The sequence below is a fragment of the Lemur catta genome, chromosome 15 (genome assembly GCF_020740605.2).
Source record: "Lemur catta isolate mLemCat1 chromosome 15, mLemCat1.pri, whole genome shotgun sequence".
Taxonomy (NCBI): domain Eukaryota; kingdom Metazoa; phylum Chordata; class Mammalia; order Primates; family Lemuridae; genus Lemur; species Lemur catta.
In genome coordinates, this window is record NC_059142.1 from 46,294,951 (window position 1) to 46,322,781 (window position 27,831).

Consider the following 27,831-nt stretch of genomic DNA (forward strand, 5'->3'; position numbering starts at 1 on the left):
TTTTAGGAGTGGGATTTCTGGGTCATATGTTGAGTGTATGTAAGAAATTGCCAAACTGTTTTCCTGAGTGTCTGTACCGTTTTGCAATTCTGTGAGCAGTGCATGAGAGTTCCTGTTGTTCTCTGTCCTCACCAGCACTTGGTATTGTTTGCATTTTTAGTTTTAATTGTCCTGATATATTTGCAGTAGTATCTCATTATGGTTTTAATTTGCATTTCTGTAATGACTAATGATATTGAACATCTTTTCATTTTCTTACTTGCCATCTTTATTTCTTCTTTGGTAAAGATACTAATTTTTTCTGATTATTCTTATTGAGTTGTTTTCTTATGGTCGAGTTTTGAGAGTTCTTTAAATAGTACTGATATAAATCCTTTAGGAGATGTATGGTTTGTAAATATTTTCTCCCAGTCTATGGATTATCTTCCAATCCCTTAAGCTTTTGTGGAGCAAAAAAAATTTTTTTTTTTCAGTGAAGTCCAGTATATCAGTTTTTTTCTTTTATCAATAGTACTTTTAGTGTTGTATGTAAGCAACCTTTGCCTTATTCAAGGTCACAAAGATTTTCTTCTAAGAGTTTTGTAGTTTTACATTTTACACTTAGGTCTGTGATTCATTCTGAGTTAATTTCTATATATAGCATGAGATTTCCTTTGAGGTACAATTTATTTTGCATATGAATCTCCAGTTGTAGGATCCTTTGTTTTAAAAACTCTAATTTCTCCATGAATTGTACCTTTATTGAAAATAAGTTGTCCATGTTTCTGTTGGTTCATTTCTGGACTCTCTAATTTGTTCCATTGACCTATCTGTTTATCCTTTCCACCAATACCACATTGTCTTCACTGTTGTAACTTTATAGTACATTTTAAAATTGGGTAATGTGAATCCTCAAACTTTCCTCTTTTTCAAAATTGTTTCAGCTGTTCTAGCTCCTTTACCTATACATTTTTAGAATTAGCTTGTCTGTATTACAAAGAATTCTGCAGGGTTTTGATTGGAATTGCATTAAATCTTTAGGTCAATTTGGGGAGAATTGATATTTAATGAGTTAAATATCATGAATTTTCTTTGATATGAGTTTTCTTTGATATCTTTCATCAGAGTTTTCAGTATACAGATACTTAATACTTTAATTTTAAAACTTTTACAGACTGAATGATGGAAGTGGGAAGTGAGGAAGAAAAATGGGAGAAGCTGGATGCAGAATTTGATCACTTTGTGGTAGATATGAAGCCCTTTGTTCTAAAATTACCCCATAGGTCAGGTAAGATTATGTTTGAAAATTAGATTCTTAAGATTAAGTTTTTTCTTTATATTATTTAATATGTAGTCAAACCAGTGAATGAGTTGTCACAATGGAACAAAAGCTAAATTACTCTGGTAATAATTTTCACTGTTCATGCGGGATTGTTCACTTAGAGTTTTTCAAGGGTAAATAGAAATTTAGTGACAATGTCCTATTAAACTGTGGAAAGATCTTATTATGATGCCACCTTTCATATGTCATGAGCTTATAGCACATGGATTTCTGAAGTTGGCTACAACTTTTTTCCTACATCTTTTTTTTCCCCTCTGTGGAAATGTTTTCTTTTTCAGGAGCCTACTGTCCACCTGCTCTCTGTCCCTTCTGTTTATCAATGCATAATTATTGGTCTTTTATGCTTATTGGTTGACTGAATAAAGTCAAGTATAAATGAGCTTTTGTTGCCATTTTGTCTCCAATTCCTAGCCTGTTATTTCCAATTATGGAATGAGATTCTTTGTCTCAAGTTAGAGAATTTTCAAATAACTAAAGGCATTAGAGAGCAATTGGAGATAATTTTGGGGACTAGAGAGATTCTCTGAGTTATAGTAGGCATAAAGTTGGCTGTAAAGGTAAATCTGATTTGGTAGCTTTTGTGTGGAGGGTTTGGAGTAGGACCAAGAAACTATAGCTTTTTCCTTTTCCAAGTTCCCTATTTCCCTGAGGTGTCTGAGTGGACTCTATATTCAAAGTGAGGAACTGACTCAGTAGCAGATACAGCACTCCCCCTTTGTCCTTGAAGAATGTATTCTAAGATACCCCGTGGGTGCCTAAAACCATGGATACTACTGAACCCTATGTATACTCTGTTTTTTCCTATACATACATATATGATAAAGTTTAGTTTATGTTAGGCACAGTAAGAGATTAACAACAACAGCTAATAATAAATTAGAAAAATTATAACAGTATACTATAATAAAAGGTATGTGAATGTAGTCTCTCTCAAAATATCTTATTTACAGTACTCATCTGTTTTCAGACTGTGGTTGACTGCGGGTAACTGAAACGAGAAAACTGAAACAATGGAAAGCAAAACCACAGATAAGGGGGGACTACTATATTTATTCCAGGGAGCTATGATAGGTGAAGGGAGTGTAATATGTGAATTATGCATTCTGTCATCACCCGTTGTTCTAGGTCCTGCAACCTTTCCTAGTCCAGGGCTTAGGATAGTCTTCCCTTGGACACTCTTCCTCTGCCTTCTTCTCTAACCTTTTCAGACATAATCTCTTCTTTCTTCCTCTGCTATTCTTTAAATAACTATTTCATGTCCCATGACTCATTTATGATTATTTGAATGATACTTAATGATATTTCTATATTGCGTCCTCTTCTGATATTCACTACCTTTTTTCCTTATTGTCTTAGATTTGCTTATTAGAAAAAATTGTATTAAAATTTCACATGGTAAATATATTTCAAATCAAACTATCCTCATATTTTACCTTTTTTAAAAAAAGACTTTAGTTACATAGAATTGAATAATTATAATATTTGGTTCATGGCACATTGTCAGTATTGGTACATCCATGGCTTTCTTTTATTTAATTAATTCATAATGAGCAATTTGGAACTCAAATACAAATCAAGAGCTAGAAATTCATAATAACTTACATCTTCTTATAACTAATTTCTACTTTTGATAATGGTTTTTCCTATCAGTTTACACAGAGGAATGAATTCTTTCATTAACCAAGTTGTACTAAATTCTGGGCATTAGAATATGATACAGATTTCATTTTGCTAGTACATGTGGAAAATACCTAGCTTGAAAAACTATTTGCTTAAGTTTATTAGCTTTGTATAGAGTACACCCAATATTTCATGAAGTTTGTTTTGTGATTATGTAATTTTCACAGCAAAATATACAAAAGATTTTTAGAGGCATAGCTCTCATACCTGTAGTGATATTTGCAAAGTGGTAAATACAGCCTTAGTGATATTTGTAGGTTAAAAAAAAATGAATGACCTTTATAAACTAAGGGATTAGAGTAGAGCAGATTTATTATTTGTGTTAGATATGTAATCCTCAAATTGAGTTATACTGATAAAAAATTAATATCAGAATGGTTTTCATGAGTCCTAAAACCGTCCTGTGTCATGGCAAGATAATATGGTCAGCAGATCATTATATGGGGATTAAACTGTGCTATATTTTTTAGGTAGATTTTTAAAAGGATAATTATTTCACAAAATTACATGTAAATAGCACTCAATTATTTTTAGAGATGTTAAAAGAAAACCCTAAATAAATCAGCTACAAATCCCTGGAAATTATTGGCTTTAATAAATAAAATGTTTGAGATTTAATTTTAGAGTAAGTTTAAAATGCTTAGATAAATCAGGGATTGCATTTTATCTCTTTCTAGGTTTGTATAACTAGAATTATAGAAAGATTTGTCAATATATCTAAAATTACTTTGGAGATGCGAAATTGTAGCAAGATTTTATCTCAGAAATTTATTTGATAGTAATCCAGAGGTGAGATTTTTGTAAAAATATTTCTTTGCATGTCTTCACCAATTGCCAATTAACTAATAAAGTTAAATTCGAGACCAGGAGTCAGCAGATAATGGCTATGCTCAACTACCACCCACCCACAACCTGTTTTTGTAAAGTTTTATTGGAACACAGCCGTACTATTTGTTTACATATGGTCTGTGGGTGCTTTCACACTGCAATGGTAGAGTCGAGTAGTTGCTCCTGAAATCATAGGGCCTACAAAGCCTAAATAAAGCATTTACTATCTGTCCCTTAACAGAAGAAGTTTGCTGATCCCTGTTCTAGACTAAAGCAGATACTATTATAGGACTTTGTAATCTAATGTTTTATTTTCTGAAAAATCAAGTTTCTAATAGTTCTTATGTATTTATAGAACGTCAGAGGTGTGCTCTTTGGATTAAAAAACTGTGTGAGCCTTCGGGAACAGGTTCAGGAATAATGGGGAGGAAGAATCGGAACCTGTATGCAAAACTGTTACTGCATATGCTTAAGCGAGGAGTGCTTGAAGGCCCTTTTACACACCGACCTGAATCAGGGACACTAAAAACTTTACCTTCATACATGGTACGTATCAGTGACCAAAAGGTATATTAGTTTCATATCTTTAAAAGTGAGTGTCAAGTTTGCATCCTTTTTGGGAATGGTAATGTTATTAAGTTGTGTGTGCTAATTTTTTTCTTCCTAATTCAGTTTTTTCTACCTGTAATAGGAAATGGATATTTGCCTATTAGGGGAGTATCCTTATTGATTTATTTATCCCTCAGTATTCTACAATATTTCTGAAAAACTGAAAATGAGTTTTTTTTATATTGAACTTTTCCTTCTAATTTTCACTGAATTATAATAGTAATATTTTATGTATTTCAGTAACTTCTAGTTTATTAAACTTTCATATATATTGTTTTAAAATTTATGAGAGGTTGGATTGAGCGACTTGTAAAAGTTCCTTCTTACTGTAATAAAATGACAATAGTAAGTTGAAGTTTAAAAGTGATTTTTTTTTAATGCTTCATTTAATTTCATTATCAAAATCAGCTTTGTTACAAAGGCAGTTATTATTATGCTTGGTTAATTGTCACTATCCTGGTAACCATGAAATATACCTTGGTTTGTGTGATATTTGAATACCTGTACTTGAGAGATCTGACTGGAATAGTAGGTATTGGTAGTTGCCATTAGAATATATATATGTGTGTGGGTTTTATTTTTAGTTAACTGCAGAATTCTTATGTATTGTATTTTAAAGTTTTTCTGCATTTTATCAGTTTACTTAAAGCAAACTTTAACCAAGTGGCATGCTGCACAGTACAGGATAATTTCCATTTTCCATGGAAGAATGCCATAAGTTTTAATGGCATTACTGATTGTATGTTAAAGTAAGGCCATACATTTTGCTTAAGTTAAAATCAGTAGTATGTGGGATAGTAGTTATTTGACTTGATAGTTGATTAAATGTTGGAGTGACTATTTCATTTAAAAAGAAATTTCTGTGCGTGTCTGATTTGGGATAGAGGGTTATATGTCACCTATCCTTAAAGAGCAGCCTCTTGATGGTTTTTTACGTAGGGTTGGGAGAATTGTCACAGAGGTGTCCAGTCAGTGCTGAGTTTTCTTCAAAAATGTGTGAAGGTAGAATACTTTATGAAGCACATTTAGATGTTAAAATATGAGTATATTTTATTAGATTTCATATAATAGGGTAGGGCTTTATTTCATAGAATTTCATTCAATTTCATGGAATAATAGGGTAGGGCTTTATTTTACAAATAATAAATAATGAGAAGCCCTAGAGACTTGTCTTGGGTTTTCCAGCTAGTTAATAGTATGGCAGAACTAAGGTCTCTGTTGTGTCCATCTTATCAAGGGATTCCTAATTTTAATTTCTGATTTTCGTTGATTGTGGTTTCTCTGCCCACTGATTTTGTCTGTGTGTGCGCACAGTAGTTAATGATCACAGAAAGAAATAGGGTAGCACATGACTTAAAAGAAACTTTCTATTTAACTTTTCATAAAGCTAATATCCTTTTCATACTATGTTATTATTATCAGATTTGTGTGTTATGGAATTTTGTTGTTTATCAGATTTCTTATACAGCAGAGCATGACTAAAATGTAAATACATTATCCATTTCATGTATTTTAATATTTCATTCATTGTGCATTGGATGATTTTTTAATAGTTGTATGTAATTAAATTTGAGTATTTGAAAGGCTTGTATCAAACTTGAAGCTTGATGGAAATTTTGTTTCATTTTAGTACATTTTGAAAAAATAATTTTTCTGATTTTTAAAAATCAGTCCATCTATTTTGATGAACCAAATCCAGCACGAGCAAAAGGTTCAAGCCCAGAGAGATTACCAGACTGGGTGTTGGGTGAGCTGGGGACAAGTGAACACAAATTAAATGAATCATGGAAACTTTCTTCTGGAGAAGATAACACTCTGGTACAGTCACCAACTGATGTCCACAGGTATGCCAAGAAAATGGGATTTTGAATGTATTTCATCACTTAGCCTGTCTTTGGAACTAGATCTTACATTCTATTTTTTATTTTTGTGGTAAGTAGTTGGTTTACTTTAGATTTCTCTTAAAGTTGAGAGCTGTGAATGAACATTGAGTAGATAAAATAACAGTGTTACTTTTCCACTTACTGTATATTCAAGATCGTTTTACATTCTTGGCCACTTTTAGAGATATCTGTTAAATTCATATATATATTCCATTTCTTGGAAAGTGGTGCCTGAGAAACTTTAAATAAGACAAGTATGTATTTTGCTTTATGACAAGCATGAATTGAAAACATTATCAATGACTTTAATAAAATATAATATCCTGCATATCCGTCTTGAAACTTATGCTTGAGTTTCTCTCCTTTTCCCCTCATTGAACAATATTTTTTTCATTTAATAAAATAATGGATGTAAACATAAACCCCATTAAACTGTGCTTTCTTACTAGAGTATTAAATAGCATTTTTAGTACAAATAAAAAATTTCTAAATTTTCAAAATACACAAAAAGGCCATTATTGTTGTAGTATAATTTTTGGCCTTTAGGAAGGATAGATTTAAATTTGGACTTTTATCAAATTTTTATTTTTCTCTTTGGCCTTGTTCCCTGAAATGTTAAAATATTGGACAGTGTCAATTGACATGTACCATACTTTATACTTCACTCCTCACCATTCTCTTGGTAATTTTAATTTTAGGCATTTGTTCCTGTTAACAATGTAATCTTTCTTGTCCACTATAGTTTTTTTGGTTTATTCTTTAATCAGATATAGAAATGTTATTAGTAATTTGAAATGTCTCCATGTTGATGTAGTCTGGTTATGTGTTTTTAGACCTGAGATATTATGGTGGAAAAGAACAGATGAACAAAAGCAAGAGATCCAGTCCATATGAAATTATTTCATTACAAAGGAGAAACAAATTAAAATGGAGAGGCAAAAAGGAAGAGGCAAAATAATTAAGGGCATGTTCAGAAGAGTAAAAAGAAATGAATAGATAAGTCCATAGGAAGTGGCATTAGGAAGTGGTATTAAGTACTTATTTTTATATTCATAGGACAATTAAAATTAGAAGAGTTGTAATTGTAGACTTTTTGTTAACCTTATAGGCAGGTAAATGATGGAGATGTAAAGAGATTGTGGTCTATGTACTAAGAAAAGTATGATTCTTAGTTTGGCTGAAAAATCCATTGTTTGCCAGAATTTAAGAGTCCAGCTAAATTCTGTGTTCCTATCTAGGTGTAATGAATATGGAGTTGTTAGTATAAAGGTGAACTAAAGTAGTTTCCTATGTCTTGGAGCTTAGACTAGGGGTTGAAAATTTGTGATCCTCCTGGACTAAATGAATCATGTGGGTGGATTTGTTTTATTTGACTTAAACAATATCTTTAAAAATTTTTGAATGAGTTGTCAGCAATTGGGGAATTTCATATAAAAGACCAACTTTCTGGCTTTTCTTAAAAACTGGAGACCTAGCAGTCTTTCCAGAAGACAGCCGTAGGTTGGAGCTAAGTAATATTTGGTTATCCCCTTAAGTATGCTTTCACTATTTCCTGCTAATTCCTGACACCAAATTTGAGCTCACATCTATTAATATTATTGAGCTTGAGATTTTTTTTCCCCTTTAAGTAGGCTTAAGAGGAAAATGAAGTAGTTGTTTTTCTACTTTTATGTTCTATTAAAAGTGAACAAAGAAAGCTAGAAAAAGAGGGATCATATGATTCAAGTAGGGGAGAGGGCTGGGCATGCTGGCTATTCTTGTATTTTCAGCTACTTGAGCCCAGGAGTCCGAGGCCAGCCTGGGCAATGAAGTGAAACCCTACCTCTAAAAAACTGTTTAAAAATAATAATAATAAAAAGAACGGGAGAGACACGGTGTCTTCATAGAAGTGAAGAATATCCTTATATCTGTCAGCATAATCACTCATTGTTATCTGTTTAAGTCCTATAAGACATTTGATTTATAACCTTCAGTTTAGATGAAAGGGGAAGAAAGATGATAGTTTCAATGTGGTGGTTATGAGTAGTTGTGAAAGTATTTGCAAAGATTGAGATGTGTGTAAGGGAAGGGTTCAGGATAGGAAATAGACTTGAGATTTTCAGGGAGTCCAGGTAAATAGACTTTTTCTTCCTTGGAATGTAGGATAAAGATTGAGAAAATAGAGTGAGAATATCCGTCAACTCTTAGTGACTTTTTTGGAAAATGAAATCATAGTTAAATCCCGACAATTATAACAAATAACTTATTTCTCTTTGTTGGTCACCTTTAATTAAATGATGTTTTGCTGCAAAAGAATTACTAGAAGAGTATGAGGTATTAGTTGTCAGTTATGTAAGTATTAATAATTAATGGGGACGGCAGGCAGTCTTGTGACCCTGGTCAGTCCTGCCTATCCTTCAGATTTCACAACTTCAACAAAGTCTTATCTGACATCCCAGGTCCTAGTACTGGGTGGAAACATACTAGAAACTGCTAAGTATTTATATTTAAGAGTACATGGATGAATGAGGGAGTGGATTGTCAGGCACTGCCACGTATTTAATTTAATCTGTACAAAACCCATTTGAGACAGGTATATTGTGGCAGAGGGCATGCCCCAAAGGATTTTTTTCTTTTTAGCTTTCAGAAAAAGTTGAGGGAAGGGTAGTGTCAAAGGAAGTGTGAATGTCAGTTACAGAGATTCCCTTCACATACCATGAGGAATATGAGACAGTGAAAGAGTTGGAAAGGACATACTTAGATATCTTTCTGGTTAAATGTCAGAATATCACTAAGGCTAATGGTCAGTTAGAGCTGCAAAAACAAAACTTCCCAGGGTATCTTATATTTCTTTTAAGTTAATAATTTGATTTATTTTGAAATTTTAATTTGACTTAAAATTTTAATCCATATATTCATTAGTTAACAGATATTTGTAGTTTTACATATACATGAAGGCATTAAAAATAAAACTAACATTTACTTTAGCTAAAGCCAAAAAAATTGATTTTAAGGCCAAACACATGATATGTTATATCAGATCAGATGTGGTAGTGAATAGTTTATTGAGGTTCTGTCTTAATATTTTTTTTTAAGGTTGTTCCTTTACTCTGAGTGGTCATACTATACTAATAAAAAAGTTAGTGTCTGCTTGTGTTGACCTAATACATCTAATCAGTTCTGCAAGAAATTGTTTTAAAAAGTTTAAGAGCTCTGTCTCAAAAAAAAAAAAGTTTAAGAGGCTTATAATATTTGACACATGTATGTTTTTATAGTGAATAATTTATTGTTACTTAGAACTGAAGTTTAACGTTGCCTCATAAATTTTACAACCACTTCAACTTGTCCTTTGAAAAACCTCTTTAATCTTAAAAGATTTTCCCCCTTAGTGTTTCTTTTTTGATCACTTTATAAAATCCTGCTTTACTTAGACCTTTTTATATGTGAAGTATTTCTAATGGCATTTTAGATTATGCTATTTGTGTCCTACCCTTTTTATATTATTAAAGATGCAGAGTCCTTTTGAAGCCTTTTTGTTAGGTAGGACTCCCTATTCAGTAGAGATGGCACCTTTCCTTTACCTTTATTTTTCCTGTAGAATGTGGTATGTAGCCACGTTCCAAACTCCTTAGAGTTATTATGAGGTCATATTCTATCTAGCTTATACTTTCTTGTTTCCACCAAATATGCTTTATATAGTAGTGTACTCAGCATTTCACAGCAAACAGTTTCAACACGTAGCTAGTTCTGTCCTGGTTATTTTCTGTTTTCCTTTTTCATATTTTGTGGTTTAAAGTCATGTTATTACCCAAGTTTTCTTTTAGAAAACCACTGTTCCAAATTGCTTTGCTATTTTATTATAGATCTGTTGTATTTTTTATGTCAAATATCTGCCTATTTTCCTGAATGTGAAATATTTTAGTTATATTTGAGTTTGTAGCATGACTTTTTAAAATGTTACTAAGGAGACCATAGGCTTAGATCTCATCCATGTACAGTTTGGTTAATTTCATTTAGTTCTATAATCACAGGCTACATCAACATGTATTATCTTTCTGGTCATCCTTCAGATTCTTACCATTGAGATCTGGTAAAGACCTTAATTGTCTTTGTGGTAGACAGACTTTAGGGTGTCCCTGATGATCCTCCATCTGGTGTTCACAGACTTATATAATCTCCTTCCCTTGAGTGTGGGCAGGACTTGTGACTTTCTTCTAACCAATAGAATATAGCAATAGTGATGGGATGTGACTCCTGTGATTACATTACCTTATATAAAACTCCATCTTACTAGTAGACTTGCTCTAGTGCCTTGCTGTCATTCCCTTTGCTGGCTTTGGAAGAAGCAGCTGCCATGAATCATATAGCGTTAAGAACTGAATGCTACTGACAGCCATGCAAGCAGGGAAGTGGATCCTTCTGTAGTTGAGCCTCCAGATGAGAACCCAGCTCTGGACCAACCATGATTGCAGCCCTATGTGGCCCTAAGCAGAGGACTCAGTTCAGCTGTGCCTGGACTTCTGACCTATAGAAACTATGAGAAAATATATGTATATTGTTTAAAGCGGTTAAGTTTGTAATAATTTGTTATACAGCAATAGATGACTAATACAGTATCCTCATTTTAGAAAATTATGCTATCTATATATAATACATGCTTGTATTGTTAACAACCTCAGTGTAGAAAAATGCAGAGTAAAAAGTCAAAGTCCATCTCTCTGTGTCCTCTTTCTCCCACTTTTCTCATGAGAAGTAATCACTATTAACAATCTTCTACAGTAGACACCTACACCTATAGGTTTTTTTTTGTTTGTTTTGTTTTTTTTTTGTTAAGACAGAGTCTCGCTGTGTTGCCCGGGCTAAAGTGAGTGCCGTGGCATCAGCCTAGCTCACAGCAACCTCAAACTCCTGGGCTCAAGCGATCCTACTGCCTCAGCCTCCCCAGTAGCTGGGACTACAGGCATGCGCCACCATGCCTGGCTAATTTTTTCTATATATATATTTTAGTTGTCCAGATAATTTCTTTCTATTTTTAGTAGAGACGGGGTCTTGCTCTTGCTGAGGCTGGTCTTGAACTCCTGACCTCGAGCAATCCACCCGCCTCAGCCTCCCAGAGTGCTAGGATTACAGGCGTGAGCCACCGCGCTCGGCACACCTATAGGTTTTTTAAGCCAATTTAAAAATTATAGATTGGCTTATACTACATATAATGTTCTGAGACTTGTTCTTTTTTTTACTTAAGTATGTCTTAAACCTGTGCCATGTAGTCTTTTTAATTGCAGATAATCTATAGTGTGGATATACTATAATTTAACCTGTCTGTGCTGCTTTCAATTTTTTATTGTTATGAAGAATGCCTGAGTTAATATGCTAGTATATATCACCATGAATCTTGTTTTAAAATGTGCCTGGAATTTGTTTTAATCAGGTATGGTAAGATGACAGACATGGAGACAACTGCCTTTGAAAGAAGAGTTTATTATTATTCACAGTTCCCAAGAGAGGGGCTTATGCCACACCATGTAGGGCCACATGGAGAAGTGCCAGGGTTGGTCAGGAGGAAGAAGGAGCGAGGGGAAGCATGAGTGAGAGTCATTTTCACTATAGTAGTGGGAACCTGGTAGGTGAGGATGTCTCCTATTGGGCAGAATATGAAGCACAGATGTTGCGATTTGTAATTGGGAGGTTTGTAATATGATTTCCGTGCGACTGCAAAGAGACAGGGATGGTATGGATGTAAACAACTTTGGCTGTTACTTTGGCTTATGAGTTCAAGATGGCAAATTATCAATTAGAATATCAGCATGATTATTGTATACCTGCATGTGTTTTGGGCTATTATGGATTCCTAGAAAAGGAATTGCTCTGTTGGTAGGATTATTAGTTGGTTCAACATCTTGTGCAGTGTGCTATATGGACTACTATGGCAAGATCTCTAAGATATATAAAGTTTAAAAGGAGTACATAAAAGTATAGTAGGCTTCCATTTGTGTTTGTGTATGTGTGTTTTAAAGAGGCTATGTGGATACATATGTGTACATGTGCATGGAATGTTTCTGGGTACCACACATGAAACTTTTAAAGGTGATTAGCTTTAGGGAGTAGGGCTAGTATGGATTGTGAAGTTAAAAATGTTCTTTTTAAATATGTGTGTATGTTATTTTTAATAATAATCACACTTATTTTTTGATAGATACTGTCAAATTGCCTTCTAAAGTATCATTTTGTTAAAATGTTTATATATATTTTCCATATTAGTGATGAAAATTAATAAACTTAACTATATCACAAATATATATATATAGATTTAAACATAAGAATGAAAAATTTCCAGTAAATGCCCTGTTTGTGGATTCCACTTGTATTTCTAATTTCTTAAAGCAGAAACCAGGTGAGGCAAGTCATACCATTTATGGAGCTCCTACTGTATGCTAGGTACTATTCTAGAAATCTTTCCAAGTTATCTGATTTAATCCTTTCTACAGTCCTGTGAAGTTGACATCATTGCCCTTTTGTATTTATAGATGAGGTAACAGCTTCAGGAAGGTCAAGTGACTTTTACAGTGATGGGTCCAATATTGGAATGTAGGTCTTTATGATTTTATACCCATGTTCTTTCTAGTATACCATATAGGCATAACAAGTAGTTTATGCAGCAAATATGGTAATTTCATTTTTTATCTGTTTTTTTCCCACTTGTGCTGCCTCAGCAATCCTGGGCAGCTATGCCTTTGTTCTTGGTTGTTTCTAGGTTGAGCTGAAATGAAGCAGTTTGCCTTTGTTCAAATTCCACTTCTGACACTTGGCAACCATCTGTCCTCAGGCAAGTTACTTAATTTCTCTAAACCCCAGTTTCATCATTTGTAAAATGGAGACAGTAGTAGTGCTAACCTCAGACGTTGTAAGAATGTAGTGAAATAATGCGTGTAGAGCCTTTGGCACAGGGCCTGTTAAATGTTAGCGGCTGCCACCACCACTGTCATTGGTATGGCGATTATTAAAGTAGTAGTTCATTCCAGGGCTTGTTAGAGTGTTTGAGCATTCTTTTGCTTCTCTAATTATCTAATCCTCCCAAAGAGTATTATCTTAAAATCCTTTGGTCATTAATTATTTTCAGTGACTAAAAGTCATTTTGTGTTCTCTGAGAAAAATAAATTATGGCTATGCTGAAAGGTTATGATTTTTAAGTACGAATCCTGAATATTATCACAATAAAGAGTATTAATAGTACTCTTTATTTAAATAACTTTGTAGGAATCTTTATTTAAATAACTTAGCGAGTCTCTTTTTCCAGGGTAGAAGGAACACAGAGTGGAGGGCCCCGTTTTTTACATTTTGTCACACCATATATGTGAAGCTCCCTAAGTAAGGAATATTTAGATTCAGTTCATGTCATCTCTATATTCTTTTTGTGTTTTATCCCAAAGACAGAACATAAAGGTAATAGGTTGTATTCTTGTCTTACAATTCTGTGAAAAATATTTTGAAGCTTCTTTTTAATGGCTTGTAATTATTTTTATGACTTTTCAATGAAGTATGTGTGGTCTGATAGCTTATCACCAAAGTTCAGCTAGGTTCTGAGATAGGGAAAATGAAAAAAAAAGATTTAATAACACTTACTATTTTTCATTGAAATTTTGATTAAAAGAAGTTAGGATAGAGTGAAGAGGAGTAATGTTGAATAGACCCTGACCTTTAAACACTGCTTCTTCGTGGAAGAAACACATTGCTTCTGCTTATTTTAGATGAATTTATTAATGAAAAAGAAAGAATTTATTTAGATTTCTTTAGATACCATTTTATAAGCAGCAACCATCCAGTTTGCTGAAAAATTCTAGGAACGTGTAAAGAATTATTAATTGCATATTATTATTATCAGATTTAGACTAATTTAGTATAAATTATATCTTACCTTTTACTTATGTTGGGTCACCTAAATAAAAATGTGTTCATACCTATAAGAAAGGACTTGGAGAATAATTACCCAATTTTAAATGATTATAGAGGACTATAGGTTTTGCATCTTTCCTTTAATGAGATTTTTCCATGGCTTATTTGGTGCTGAATTTTAGTTTGGAATGAAGATTCTAATTATGGTCCTGCCCTTATGGAAAATGTGATTTGATTTACAGTGATCCTCTTTATGATGTGGTTTTCCAGGAATGCATTGTGGCAAAAAGCTGGGATTCTGTATGTCCTTTAAAAGTGTCTCCCAATATGGCTAACATATCATTTGCTTGTGCAGTTTAATAATATGGCCAGCAGATGGTGATCAAATATAATAAAAACTTTAATGTGGGCTTAATATGTTGATCTATATGAGAAAACATTTTTCACTTTAAAAATATTGATTTAATTTTTTACCCCATGTACTCACAAAAACTATAATAGAATTATTTTATTTTGTTAAAGTCCATTTTTATATGTAGATGACACTAACATAAATAGCTCCTGCTCCTGAAATTGTTGGCTAAGTTTAGCAGGGAGCCAATCAATACCTTTCCTTCTTTGGGAATCTTTATGTCAATTTGGCATAAATGTGGTTAATATTACACATAGTAAAAATATTCTTCAATATTACTTGCAAAAAGTACATTCATTTTATATGTGAATATCCTCGATGTTTGGGCAAAGATATATTATTCTACAGCAGCACTGTCCATTAGAACTTTCTGTGATGATGGCAATGTTCTGTAGCTGTGCTGTCCAGTATAGTAGCCACGAGTAACATGTGAGTATTGAGTTCTTGAAATGTGGCTGGTGTGACTGAAAAACTGAATTTCTAGTTTTAATTAATTTAAATAGCCACATGTGATTAGTGACAACTATATTGGACAGTGCAGTTTGGATCTGGGTCTTCTGCTGGGGAAGTAGGTTGGGAATGGGGACTAGGGCTTGGACACTGCATAGTGTAAGCTGGCACTGAGACCTTTCTTCTGTGCTTATTTGCATTTCATGGGCAACTAACTCCTTTCTTTGATAATAATCACTCACAATCAACATCTCATTGCTCTTCTGTTAGTCATTCTCAGGTTTCAGAGGAGCTCTCCTTAACAAACAAACAAAAAAACCTGTTAATCTTTTTCATCAGTTTGTTTGGGTGAAAACTCTTATGGAATAAATCTGATTAATTTGATGTCTTCGGTACAGTGGCCACTTGTTGACAGACAATCTTGTGTTCTAGAAATAAGACTGTTATATAAATAAGAAGTGAAAACTGCTTCTTAGGGTACTCAATAAAATGTAACATTTCATGTACTCATAAAACCACTTAGTTACTCATTAATTGTCAACATTAATGTGCTAATTAAAGATCATTCTTAGGTATCACCAAGACCAGGCTAAGTGGTAACAATTTGTAACTGAGATGGAACAGCTTTGAAAATATGGCCCTGCATTTCTTTTAGGCTTGCTTTGTCTTCCCCCTTCTCTGACTAAGTCAGATTTTTTTGAAGGTTTACATGCATTTTTTTAAAATTTCAGATTATTATGGGGATACAAATGCTTTGATTATATAAATTGCCTTTGTACCACCTAGTCAGAGCTACAAGTGTGCCCATCCCCCAGGCAGCACAAACCACATCTGTTATGTGTGAATTTACCCATCCCCACCTCCCCCCTCCCACCTGCCCAACATGCTATGAATGTTACTTCCCCTATATGTACATTAGTGTTGATTGATTAGTACCAATTTAATGGTGACTACATGTGGTGTTTGTTTTTCCATTCTTGTGATACTTCACTTAAAAGAATGGGCTCCAGCTCCTTCCAGGATAATATAATAGGTAGTTCATCTTTATTTTTTATGGCTGAGCAGTACTCCATGGTATAAATATACCACATTTTGTTAATCCATTCATGTGTTGATGGGCACTTGGGTTGTTTCCACATCTTTGCAATTGTGAATTATGCTGCTGTAAGTCAGATTTTTGACCAATTAGTCACATTTCCTTTTTCTTTCTTTTTAATGAGTGAGGCTTTGTAATGACATCTTTTTATTTCACAAGCAAGTTTCTCTTTGTCAGATAATATTGAACAGTTTTGATTACCCTTTTAATAAAAATAGATGACAGTAATCTTATAAGTATATTGTAAAATTTAATTTTAAGTAAAATATTGAGTGTTATAAGCCAGATATGTTAATGAACATTGATTTAAATGTGTGATTTTTAAATGTTTTTATTTTTGAGTTTTTAAATCAAGTGTGTTATTTTAAAGTAGGCAATGGAAAATATGAAGTCTGAAAATGTTTATGGATCTCTGGTCACTTTTTAGTTTTGTTAAGTGTCTCATTTTTTTCATTGAGTTTTGTTTTTTTTATTTCTAATAAAGTTCCCTTTGAAAAATTAAAATAAATATATTGTGGATCATTGGAAGTTATTTTCAATTTTTAATTTTCAGCATTATTTAATACCTTATTATTGTTGCTATATATTTTTATTTCATAAAAATATTTAACAATTATACCCAGACTATTCTACGTATGGCATATAACAGTATTACCTGCTGCTCACATGAATGAAAAGACATGAAATCTAATATTATTATAGTTCTCATTTTAGTTTTCTGATCATTGATAATTCAGTAGTTGTATTTCTCTTAAAACATTTTACAACTGTAAAACAGCAATATAAAGTGCACAGGTATAGTTTAAAGAACAATTAGAAAGTAAACATTCCTATACTTTTAACCTAGCCAAGAAAAGCATATTACAGTACTCCAGAAGACCCCTGTGTGCTCTTCCCCTGTGGCCTCTTCTTCCCTTCTCCTGGGAGGAAACCACCGTCCTGTATTTTATGTTAATCATTTCTTTGCTTCTCTTTTCTTTTTATTTTGAACTTTACATAAGTGAAATCATACTGTGTTATTATTTTGAGATTTGCTTCATTCACTCACTGTATTTTTCAGGTTTATTCATGTTGACCCATGTAACTGTAGTTCATTCTTTTGTCTTTTGGTACTTTTAAAATCAAAGTATAACATACATATATACCAAGACACATCAAAGTGTAAAACTTGAAGTTTTACAAAATGAATACATCTATGAAATCACCATCTAGATCATGATAGAGAATATAATCAGCTTTTCAGAAACTCTCTTGCTCTCTTCCAGTCATTTATCACCCCTTCCCCAAAAGGTAACCACTGTTCTGTGTTATGTCACCATAGATTAGTTTTAACTGTTTTTGATTATAAAGTATGCTCCCTTTTGTTTCTAGCTTCTTTTGCTCAATATTATGTGGTGAGATTGATTCATGTTGTTACATTTAGCAATGGATTTTTTATTGCTCCATGAATATATCACAATTCATATCACATTTACTGTTGTTGGACTTTTGGATTGTTAGCAGTTTTTGGCATTACAAGTAATTTTGTGAATATTCTTTTACATGTCTGTTAGTGCACACATGTACACAGTTTTTTTTTTGAGTGTTGACTTAGAAGCGTAATTACAGTAGACACTGCCAAAGAATTTTCCAAAGTGGCTGTACCAATTTACATTTCCACTAACGAGATTTGAAAGTTCCCGTGTTTCCCCATCCTTGCCAGTACTTGATTTGTCAGTTTGCTTTAATTTTAACAATTCTTGTGTGGTGGATGTGTAGGTTTAATTTGCATTTTCCCTCATGACTAATGATACTGAGTATCTTTTTTTTATGTTATTGACCATTTGGATATCCTGTTTTATGAAGTTCCCATTTGAGTCTTTGACTTTTTTTTTTTTAGGATATAAAAAATGGTTTGTGTTTTTGTTGTTGGTTTGCCTTTATGTGTTCTGGATACCAGTTATTCTGGACACCAATTCTATGTAGAATTGCACATACTTTTTCTTACTCTGTGGCTTGCATTTTCACTTTCAATATTGTCTTAGTCCATTTTGTGCTGCTATAACAGAATACTTGAGACTGGGTAATTTATAATGAACAGAATCTTTTGGATCACAATTCTGTAGGCTGGGAAGTCTAATGTCAAGGTGTATGCCTTCCTGTTGTGTCATCATATGGTGGAAGGTGAAAGGAGAGGGAGTGGGGAGAGAAGTCGGGGAAGAGAGAAAGAAAGAAGAGGGGTGAACTAGCTCATTTATTAGAAACCCACAATATTAATCCATTCATGAGAGCGGAGCCCTCACTGCCTAATTACTGCTTAAAGGTCCCACCTCTTAATACTGTTACAATGGCAATTAAATAGTGAGTTTTGGAGGAGACAAAACATTTGAACCATAGCAATTGGTATCTTATATTGAACATTATTAATTTTCATATAATTTTATTTATTGTCTCTGTTGTATGTTTGTTTCCCATTTGAGATTTCTTACCTTGCCTGTTACAAAATCACAGAGTACTCACTTATGTTATTTTCCAGAAGTTTTCTTATTTTACCTTTCTCATTTAGCTATGTGGTACATCTGGAATTGATTTTTATGTATGAAGTGAGGTAGGGCTCATGGCTAATTCCCTCTGCCCCGCACAGTGGATATGCATTTGATCTAGCATTATTTTTAAAAGCTATTCTTTCCCTACTGCTGTAGTTAGCATTATTATTGTGAACCAGGAAATCTTATGTGGGTTTTTTTCTGGTTTCTAGTTGCCTCTATTGGTCTATTTGTCTGTGTGCTAATACCACCCTGCCTTAATTACTGTAGCTTTAAAATAAATCTTGGTTTTTAGGAGTGTAGTGTAATCCCTCCAACTTTCTTCTTCTTCCTCAAGATTGCCTTGGCTATTCTTCGTGCTTTATATTTCTATATAAATTTTAGAAATAGCTCACCAGTTTTTAACTTACATATAAATATACACCCCCACCCTGTTGTTTATATATATATATATATTTTATCGCAGATGCATTGAATCTCCCCAAGATCAACTTGGGAAGAATTGATACCTCTATAATATGGAATTATACCCAAGCACCAGGCAAGCAATGATCTCATTTTTGTTTCTATAGTTTTACCTTTTCTAGAAATGCCATAAATGGAATCATAAGATATGTAGTTCTGTGTGTCTGGTTCTTTCACTTAAAATATTATTTTTGAAGTTCTTACTGTTTCATGTATCATTCCTTCTTGCTCCCAAGTGGTATTTCATTGATGAGTGTACCATATTTTGTTTATCCATTCACTAGTTAGTGGATATTTGGATTGTTTTCAGTTTTGGCTATTATGAGCTGCTGTGGACATTCATTGGAAGTTTTTGTTTGGACATATGTTTTCTATTTTTCTTGGATAGATATCTAGGAATGGGTTGTGTGGTAAGTGTATTTTTTAACTTTTAAAAAATTTATTGGGCTGGGCTGGGTGTTGTGCCTCACACCCGTAATCCTAGCACTCTGGGAGGCTGAGGCCAGAGAATCCTTTGAGGTCAGGAGTTCAAGACCAAGCTGAGCAAGAGCGAGACCCTGTGTCTATTAAAAAAAAAAAAAATTAGCCAGGCGTGGTGGTGCATGCTTGCAGTCCCAGCTACTTGGGAGGCTGAGGCAGGAGGATTGCTTGAGCCCAGGAGTTTGAGGTTGCAGTGAGCTATGATGATGCCACTGCACTCCAGCAGGGGTGACAGAGCGAGTCTCTGCTTCAAAAGAGAAAACAAAAGCAAGTTGTCAAACTGTTTTCCTAATTGGCTGTCCCATTTTATATCCCTATTGTCAATGTGTGAGTATTCCAGTTTCTTCACATCTTCATCAATTCTTGGTATTGTCAGTGGTTTTGATTTTGTCCATTTTAATGGGTGTGTAGTGGTATCTCATTGTGGTTTTAATTTTCGTTCTCTAATGACTAATGACACTGAACATCATTTCATGTGCTTATTGGCTATTTGTATATTTTCTTTAGAGAAATATCTGTTCTAAAAGTTATCTGCTTCCCATGCACCCAACATACAATGGTGAGACAAGCATAGGATAACCTATACAGACATTTCTAAAAAGGAGGATAATGGGAGACACAAAGGAGTCACTGGTTTATAACAATTCTGAAATCCAGTTGGGCAAGTATTAGAAGTTCCTTAATTAACTCTCAAGACCTGGAAATAATTCCTCATGGCTCTCGGCTCTTCCCACTGGACTATTGATCCCATTTTCTGAGTTATCTTTCCTTTTCATGAAAGATAGCATGTGTTTTCAGTTGAGTAGTTTTCACAGCCTGTTTCCTTCCAGGAGAATTTTTGGGGTCCAGTGGCTTCTTTTCATCTTATACTGTCTCCATTTTTCTAAGTTTCAGGTGGCAGTGATTTTGCTGATATAATTTTCTCAAAAGCTTTGTAGACCTTTTATACATCCCATTTGGGTTCATGACATTAGACAAAGGCCACATCTAATCTGTTTGAGAGACAGTCATTTTTAACTTAGGCTGCTTCTGAGAAGATTGAGGGACCACATTCTTAAGCTTTCTAGATGTCCTAGGATCTTAGGGATAAATCCTGCTTTGTCATGACATATGATCCTTTTAATATGCTATTGAATTTGGTTTGCTAGTATTTTGTTGAGGGTTTTTGCATCTATGTTCATCAGGGATATTGGCCTGTAATTTTCTTTTATTATAGTGTCCTTGTCTGATTCTGGTATCAGGGTAATGCTGGCTTTGTAAAATGAGTTTGGAAGTGTTCCCTCTTCTCAATTTTTTTGGATGACTTTGAGGAAGATTGGTGTTAATTCTTTTTTAAATGTTTGGTGGAATTCACCAGTGAAGCCCCCTGGTCCTGGGCTTTTCTTTGTTGGGAGATTTTTGATTACTAATTCAATCTCCTTATTAATATATGTCCAGATTTTCTATTTCTTCATGATTTAGACTTGGTATGTTTTGTATTTTGAGGAATTTGTCCATTGCTTCTAGGTTATCCAATATATTGGTGTTTTATTGCTCATGGTATTCTCTTATAATCATTTTTATTTCTGTTAAATTAATTGTAATGTCCTCTCTTTCATTTCTGAGTTTAGTTTTGGACATGTAGAATTGGAAGTAAGGCTATTCAATGTGTATTTGTAATGGGTTTGGAGGCCAAGAGAACAATTTGGACTAACAACCAAAGCTTCTTATTATTTAAAAAAACCAATAGTATATTGGTTTCTCCAGGGAAAGCATGTAAAATGAAATCAATGGGTTTAGACACAGGACCTTGGGATTATACCTAGTGAAGGTTACCATGAAGGAGATTTCTGAAGGATAGGATGAGAACCAGGGAAGAATAGTTTTATGGAGCCACTGAATGTAGCATCTTTAAACTACTTTCTCGCATATTTTAGTGAGATCAATTAGGGTAAGGACAGATTATGAGTCATTTTCTTGAATGTCTAGGGAATCATTGATGACCTTACTTATAGCCACTTTCAGAATGAGTGGAAGTCAGATTATAGTTGATTTAAAAATATATGGCAGGTTAGGATATGGATCCAACAACTTTTATGAAAATTTATTAAGAAAGAAAAGAGGTTGATTGGTATGAGACAGCTACAAGTGAATTAAAAGGGTGTGCTGTTTTATTATGCACTCTGTGCAATAAATAGATAAATGTTTTAGGCTTCTTTTTTATTAATACTTTGTATGAGAAGAATTACTTTTAATATTTAAGCATTTTTCAATTTTTAAGTATATCTCTTTTTATGATTGTTTAATCTATTCTCAAAGAAGAGTAAGGCACTGCTAAGTGCGATATATCAAGTTACCTCTTCCCGCATATTGAGTTTTAAAATGCTTCTATCTACTCACACACATTGACTGATGAAATTATTCTCAGAATACTACTTTGCCTATTTTTCTCATTTGCTTTTAACTATTTGGACTTCTGGAATACTGAATAGAGGTATAAAAAATCAATAGCTCTCTTTAAAACAGCTTTTTCAGATGTTCTACATTACTTAGTAACTAGTCCAGGGGTGGGGAAACCTTTTCATGTTGGAATGCTGTATTAATTTAGGTGTAATCAAATGAGGCTGCATTAAAGAAACTTCAATGCGATTTACTTAAAAATGTACATTATTTTGTAAAAATCTAACTACTATGTACTTAATAATTTCAATAAATGAGAACTATTTGTTAATTTTAAAGTTAACTAACCTTTTGATGACTTTGTTGGGTCTGCTTTTTGTTGGAAAGCATTTGAATATTTGGTTGCAGCACGGAGGTCTGCAGTTTCAGTGGATCCTCTAGATGGGTAGCAGTTATTTGTGACCTTAATGGCATCTTGATTTGGGTTAGGTTTGGAGAATGTAGATTCACAGCAATAAGTGACTGAAAAGCAAGAAAGCATTTTTCGGACATGTTGCTGAAGGCATAGGTATTCTATTGCATTTTTCCATATTTCAATTGGATCTTTCTTAGCATCAAACCATGACTTTAAAATGTCATCTACTGAGAGCTCAATCAATTCCATCTGTAGTTCTTTTCATGCCTTGGTATATCAACTAGCTGAAATGCTAATTTGAGTGTGATGTTATGATTCTCAAAATCAGTGAACCTTTCATTGTATTCTCCAATTAACAGGTCTGTAAAGGCTGCATATTCTTCAAATGATTCACATATATCATCCTGCTCATCAGTGACCTTTGCTAATTGGCGAAAATGTGCATCCAAAATTTTCTTTTGAGGAATTGTTTTGAAAAAAGATAGCTTTTTTTGAAATGCTTGGATTTTTTGCTACATATCATATATAGACTTAGTTTTACCATTCAAAGAGATATTCAAGTCATTTAAATTGATTCAACATGATAACACACAGAAGTGCTGCCTTATTGTAGAAATCTTCTTTTAATAATTTACATTGGTGATTCTGTTCTTCATAAAATTTAACTATCTGTTCTCACAGAGATAAAATTTTGGCAACACCTGTGCCTACAATAGCCAGCACACTTGAGAATGGTAGGGCAAATCCACACTGAATACTACCTCATTGTTCAACTTTAGCATGTTATGAAACTGACAATACTGTGTTTCATTTACATGAATATAGTTAACAATACTTATAACTTGTTGCAAAGTGTCACTTAAAATAGTAGCTTTAGCACAGAGATTTTGCTGATGTAAGATACAATGAAAAGAAATGAGAGCATCTGAATCTGTGAATACTTTTTTTTATCTGTGCAATAAACCCTTCATGTTTTCCCTCATGGAAGGTGCACTGTCTGTACATACATGCACTAAATTTACCAATTTCCAACTTCAGGACGTTTATTTTGAAAGTTGTAGAAGATATCTATTTCCCACATTCTGTTTGCAAGAGTGACCAAAGTGAGTAACTCTTTGTAGCAAAGAAAATCTTCTGTAATAACCTGAATGAAGTGTAAGAGCTACAGTGAGTCAGTAGTATCAGTTGAGTCATCCAAAGTGATTGAATAATATATATTCTTCTTTTGAAGTATTGCATGAAGTTGTTCTGTTAAGTTGAAGGCTAATTTATGCTGCTGATTAGTTATGGTTCTCCTTGAAAGAGGAGGCAGTTGTTTGTACTTTGAAATGCTATTGGAGTCTGAGCATCCTACAACTTCAACAGTGCATTCTTTCATAATTTCTACATCACTGAATGGCTTCCCTTCCCTGCCGCCCCCACCCCCCCAATATATAAGCTACTTTATAACTTGCTTCAGTGGCATTATTTCCAAGTCTCATTGCTGCTTGAAAGAATTGTCTTTGCTTTTGCTTTTCACCTTTTAATTTCTGCAATACAACCTTTTGCGCCTCTCCCTCTAATTTAAAATATTTGTGGTCCTCATGAGTGTTATAATGCTTAAGAGCATTGAATTTCTTTAATATTGATACTTCAGTATCACAAAGCAAGCAAATCATGTTATCTTTAGCAGAAACAAAATAATATTGCAATTCCCAATCCTCATTAAAACATGTGTTTTCTTCCTTCAGTGTTCTCTTGGTCTTCTTTGACATGATGGGCTGTTAGCAGACAGAATTAAAAAATACTGTTGAACTGCACAACTATTCACAAATTCCACTTCATACAGAAACACAGTGCACTGTTGTCAAAGCTGATAATAAACTGGCATACTCGACCCCCATACACTGTTGCCAACCAGCCTCGTGTGGTAGTGGTTCCAGTGAGGCGGCGGAAATTAGAACTAAATCATGAGCGTAGCAGTCATCAGTTTAGCCCTTATGGCTCAGTAATGTTCTAATTGTGCTGGTCAACCTCGGAGGATTATTTCATTGAAACTTATTCTTTGATATTTTAAAGACAGTCATTTAAAAAATAAAAATATAAAAGATGAACAAAAATGTATTAATGAAAAGATTTGTTCAGTAAAATTTGCATTCAGTCAAAAGGGGGCACTTAGGGACCTAGAAGGATATATGTGGCCTTAAGCCGTGGTTTCCCCACCACTGAACTGGTCTAATGAATGTCATTATATCAGTGTTACTGCCAAAAGATACTTTAGTTTTAACATTGTCTTTTTGGGCCAGGGACCGTGGTTCACACCTGTAATCCCAACACTTTGGGAGGCTGAGGCTGGAGGACTGCTTGAGTCCAGGAGCTTGAGACCAGCCTGGGCAACATAACTGAGACATTGCCTCTATAAAAAATTTAGCCAGGCATGGTGGCATGCACTTCTAGTCCTAGCTACTCAGTAGGCTGAGGTGGCACGATTGCTTGAGCCCAAGAGTTTGAAGCTGCAGTGAGCTATGATTGTACCGTTGCACTCCAGCCTCAGTGACAGAGTGAGATGCTGTCTCAAAAAAAAAAAAAAAAAAAATTGTCTTTTTGAATTAGTATTCTCTCTTTTGGGAATACATATGTTTCACAATTTGTGAAGGAAATCCTAATATGGTTTGTGGTTGAAAGTTAGTGACTTTAATTCGTATAATGGTTACTTTCCATTTCGTATATCTTGAAGCAGGTGTTCAAAGGATAGGTATTCATAATCATGGAACTTTCACTGAAGTAGCATAAATAAGAACATATAAGAGAGACTCCAGGCTAAAGTAGGATGGTATTTTTATATAATATTTTATATTAGAGAAGAGTCTTTTTATTGAAATCCATTTAAACTAGTTTCCTATTTGCCCTGTCCATAGCACATTTTACCTAAATTAACATGGTATATTTCATAATCAAAGACTTAAATATATCTGTGATTTCTGACATGGTTTCAAATTAATTGAAACTTTAACCTACATGGAAGTTTTTTTATTTTATATATTTTAAGGCTTCTCTTGATGTGGAACATAAATCCAACAAAATTTGCTAACTTTTTTTTTTTTTTTGGCTAACCTTAAAATAAACGATCTTCTCTCAGAATATATTATTCATTTTCTCTCTTCCTACACTTAGGAAAAGAGGAAATGAGGAGAAAAGATTTAAATACAGGTGTTTTATTATAGACACACTTAAAAATAGCATTTGTGTTAGCAACTGTGTGGCATTCATGTGACATTTTACTTTTAATATAAATGAAATAAAATATGAGAAATATAAATGGTTATTATTTATATACCTTTTTGTCTGCTATTGTAACATCATTATTAATAAAAACTATCATCTAATTTCCAAAAGAATAAAAATTGGTAATTCTAGAGTTGAATAATACTCTGTGCTCTCTGAATTCTCCAAATTTTGATTTTTACTATTTTGGTCTCTTAGTAGGGAACAGTATGCTGGGATACTCCGAATGAGATCACATTCTGTGAGTCCAACTTACAGAGAAGATGGACAAAATATTACCCCAAAGATTTGTGTAAGATTAGATTTTACTTTTGATTTTTTTGTGTTGTTTTAAAATAACTTCACAAAGTTTTAATTTCACATTGTTAGAGTTCAAATGATTACTTAAAAACAGTGATCTGAACGTCTTAATGTCAAAGAAAGTGGTGTGTTTGGTATATTCCATAGTATTCCTTTTGCTTTCTCGATAATTCTGATGTATCATGCTAATCAGTCTGTAGTTTCTCCTGTGCATTGAAGAATAACTTTGAAAAGCTTTGTTTTTTCTTTTCCCTTTTTCTCAGAATATGTATAGAAATGATTAGATACCTAGTGATCAAAAAATTAAGAAGAAATTGGAATTAACTTGTAATGAAGTATGGAACAGTGCTTTTCTGATGAAGGGGAACTGTTTATATCTTGAAATATAACAGATGCCTATCTTGCATCTATTTCTTTAACACAGATTTGGTTAGAACAAGGTGCTACTGAGTATTCCAGTTAGCTTTGTAAAGAGAGAAACTGTGCTTGTTTACTGCAGTCTTTATTGTCTAACTCTGCTGTCTCAGCTTATATGACTTTTAGTTACAAGAGGGATCATGTGTAACCCATGACTATTCTAGCACGTATTGCTCCAAACATAACTCATTGCATTTTCTCCAATGATAATTTGGAACTTAAAAAAATTTAATCTAAAGGGCAGCACATTTTTAATAATAATTAACTATCAATCATTATATTTACTCAAAATAAGGCAGGTACATTTTCTTATTTAAGAAATTCTTGTTCACAAAGAAAAGCATACAGAAAGCAGGGGACCATCAGTAGAAGTGATAATGAATTTTAATGTAGTGTGTAAATAATGGAAACTCAACATTTTGTTGGATAGAAATTTAGAGACTGAGTAAAATATGAAGAACATTTTAGTGCATTTAAAAAAATCACTTCGTATTAATTTAAATGACCATAGGTAAATAGGTTTATTTGTTAGCAATGAGGCTTTGTAAAAGCATGAAAATGCTGTACTAACAAATTTAATTTTAAAATAAATTTTTTGGGCTGTAAAATAGTCATTATTTTACAAAAATTTACCTTTTAAAGTTTTTAGAGCTTTCAGATCATTGTCTGTTTTGGGCATAGATCTTAGGTTGTTGTCAGTTAATTACAGTTTTAATTTAGTTTGATAAATGTAATATAATAAATTATACAGGAGGAAAAAAGCATGGAATTTTTATTTTGTAAAAAGTAAAGAATCACTATAATTGCATTTTCATTATGTGAGTCCAGAGATTATTTATCTTTATATTCAGTGTATGAGTGAGAATTAATTTAAGAAGAGCTTCTTGGACATCAACGCAAAACTTCCCTGTTAACTAATTTTAACAAGAGTAAATAATTCCTTTTTTCAAGTCCCCCCCATCCCCCGCACTTTAAAACTCTTGTGGTATACCTCAATTAAAACTTTTTGTAAAAGAACTTAATTTTTTAAAATATTCTGTTGATTTAAAAAAAATCTAGTTATTGTGTGAATATATTGTTAAGGCATCTCATAGCCCTAAGCAACAATTATTACTTAGAATTGAGAACTCTAGCTCAGTTGTAACATAGTCTTTTCCTCTGAGGACAATATAGCATGACCAAACAATCAGACAAAACTCTCATTACCCTGAATGATATGTATTTTGTCTTATTTTCTCCCTCCCTCCCTCCTTCCTTCTGGCTTTCTTCCTTTCTTCCTCCCTTCGTTTCCATCCTTCCTTCCTCCCTCCCTCCCTCCCTCCCTCCCTTCCTTCCTTCCTTCCTTCCTTCCTTCCTTCCTTCCTTCCTTCCTTCCTTCCTTCCCTCTTTTATTTCTTCCCTCTTTCCTTCTTCTTCCTCCCTTCTTCCCTTTTCTCAT

The 27,831-nt window shown here is 33.4% G+C and overlaps 1 protein-coding gene across 5 annotated transcripts in view; it reads left to right on the forward strand.

The window, feature by feature from the left end:
* The window catches only part of CEP112 (centrosomal protein 112), a 359,225-nt gene that overhangs the window by 6,008 nt on the left and 325,386 nt on the right, over nucleotides 1-27,831 (forward strand). For 3 of the 5 annotated variants that reach the window (XM_045526957.1, XM_045526958.1, XM_045526955.1), the window contains exons 2-5: nucleotides 1,154-1,267; nucleotides 4,185-4,375; nucleotides 6,110-6,282; nucleotides 25,875-25,968. In XM_045526957.1, coding sequence (XP_045382913.1) covers nucleotides 1,159-1,267; nucleotides 4,185-4,375; nucleotides 6,110-6,282; nucleotides 25,875-25,968 — 567 coding nt within the window. In that variant the 5' untranslated portion in view covers nucleotides 1,154-1,158. Of the gene's footprint in view, nucleotides 1-1,153; nucleotides 1,268-4,184; nucleotides 4,376-6,109; nucleotides 6,283-13,051; nucleotides 13,124-25,874; nucleotides 25,969-27,831 lie in introns of those variants that run through there. The other 2 variants (XM_045526956.1, XM_045526959.1) reach the window with 2 other exon arrangements.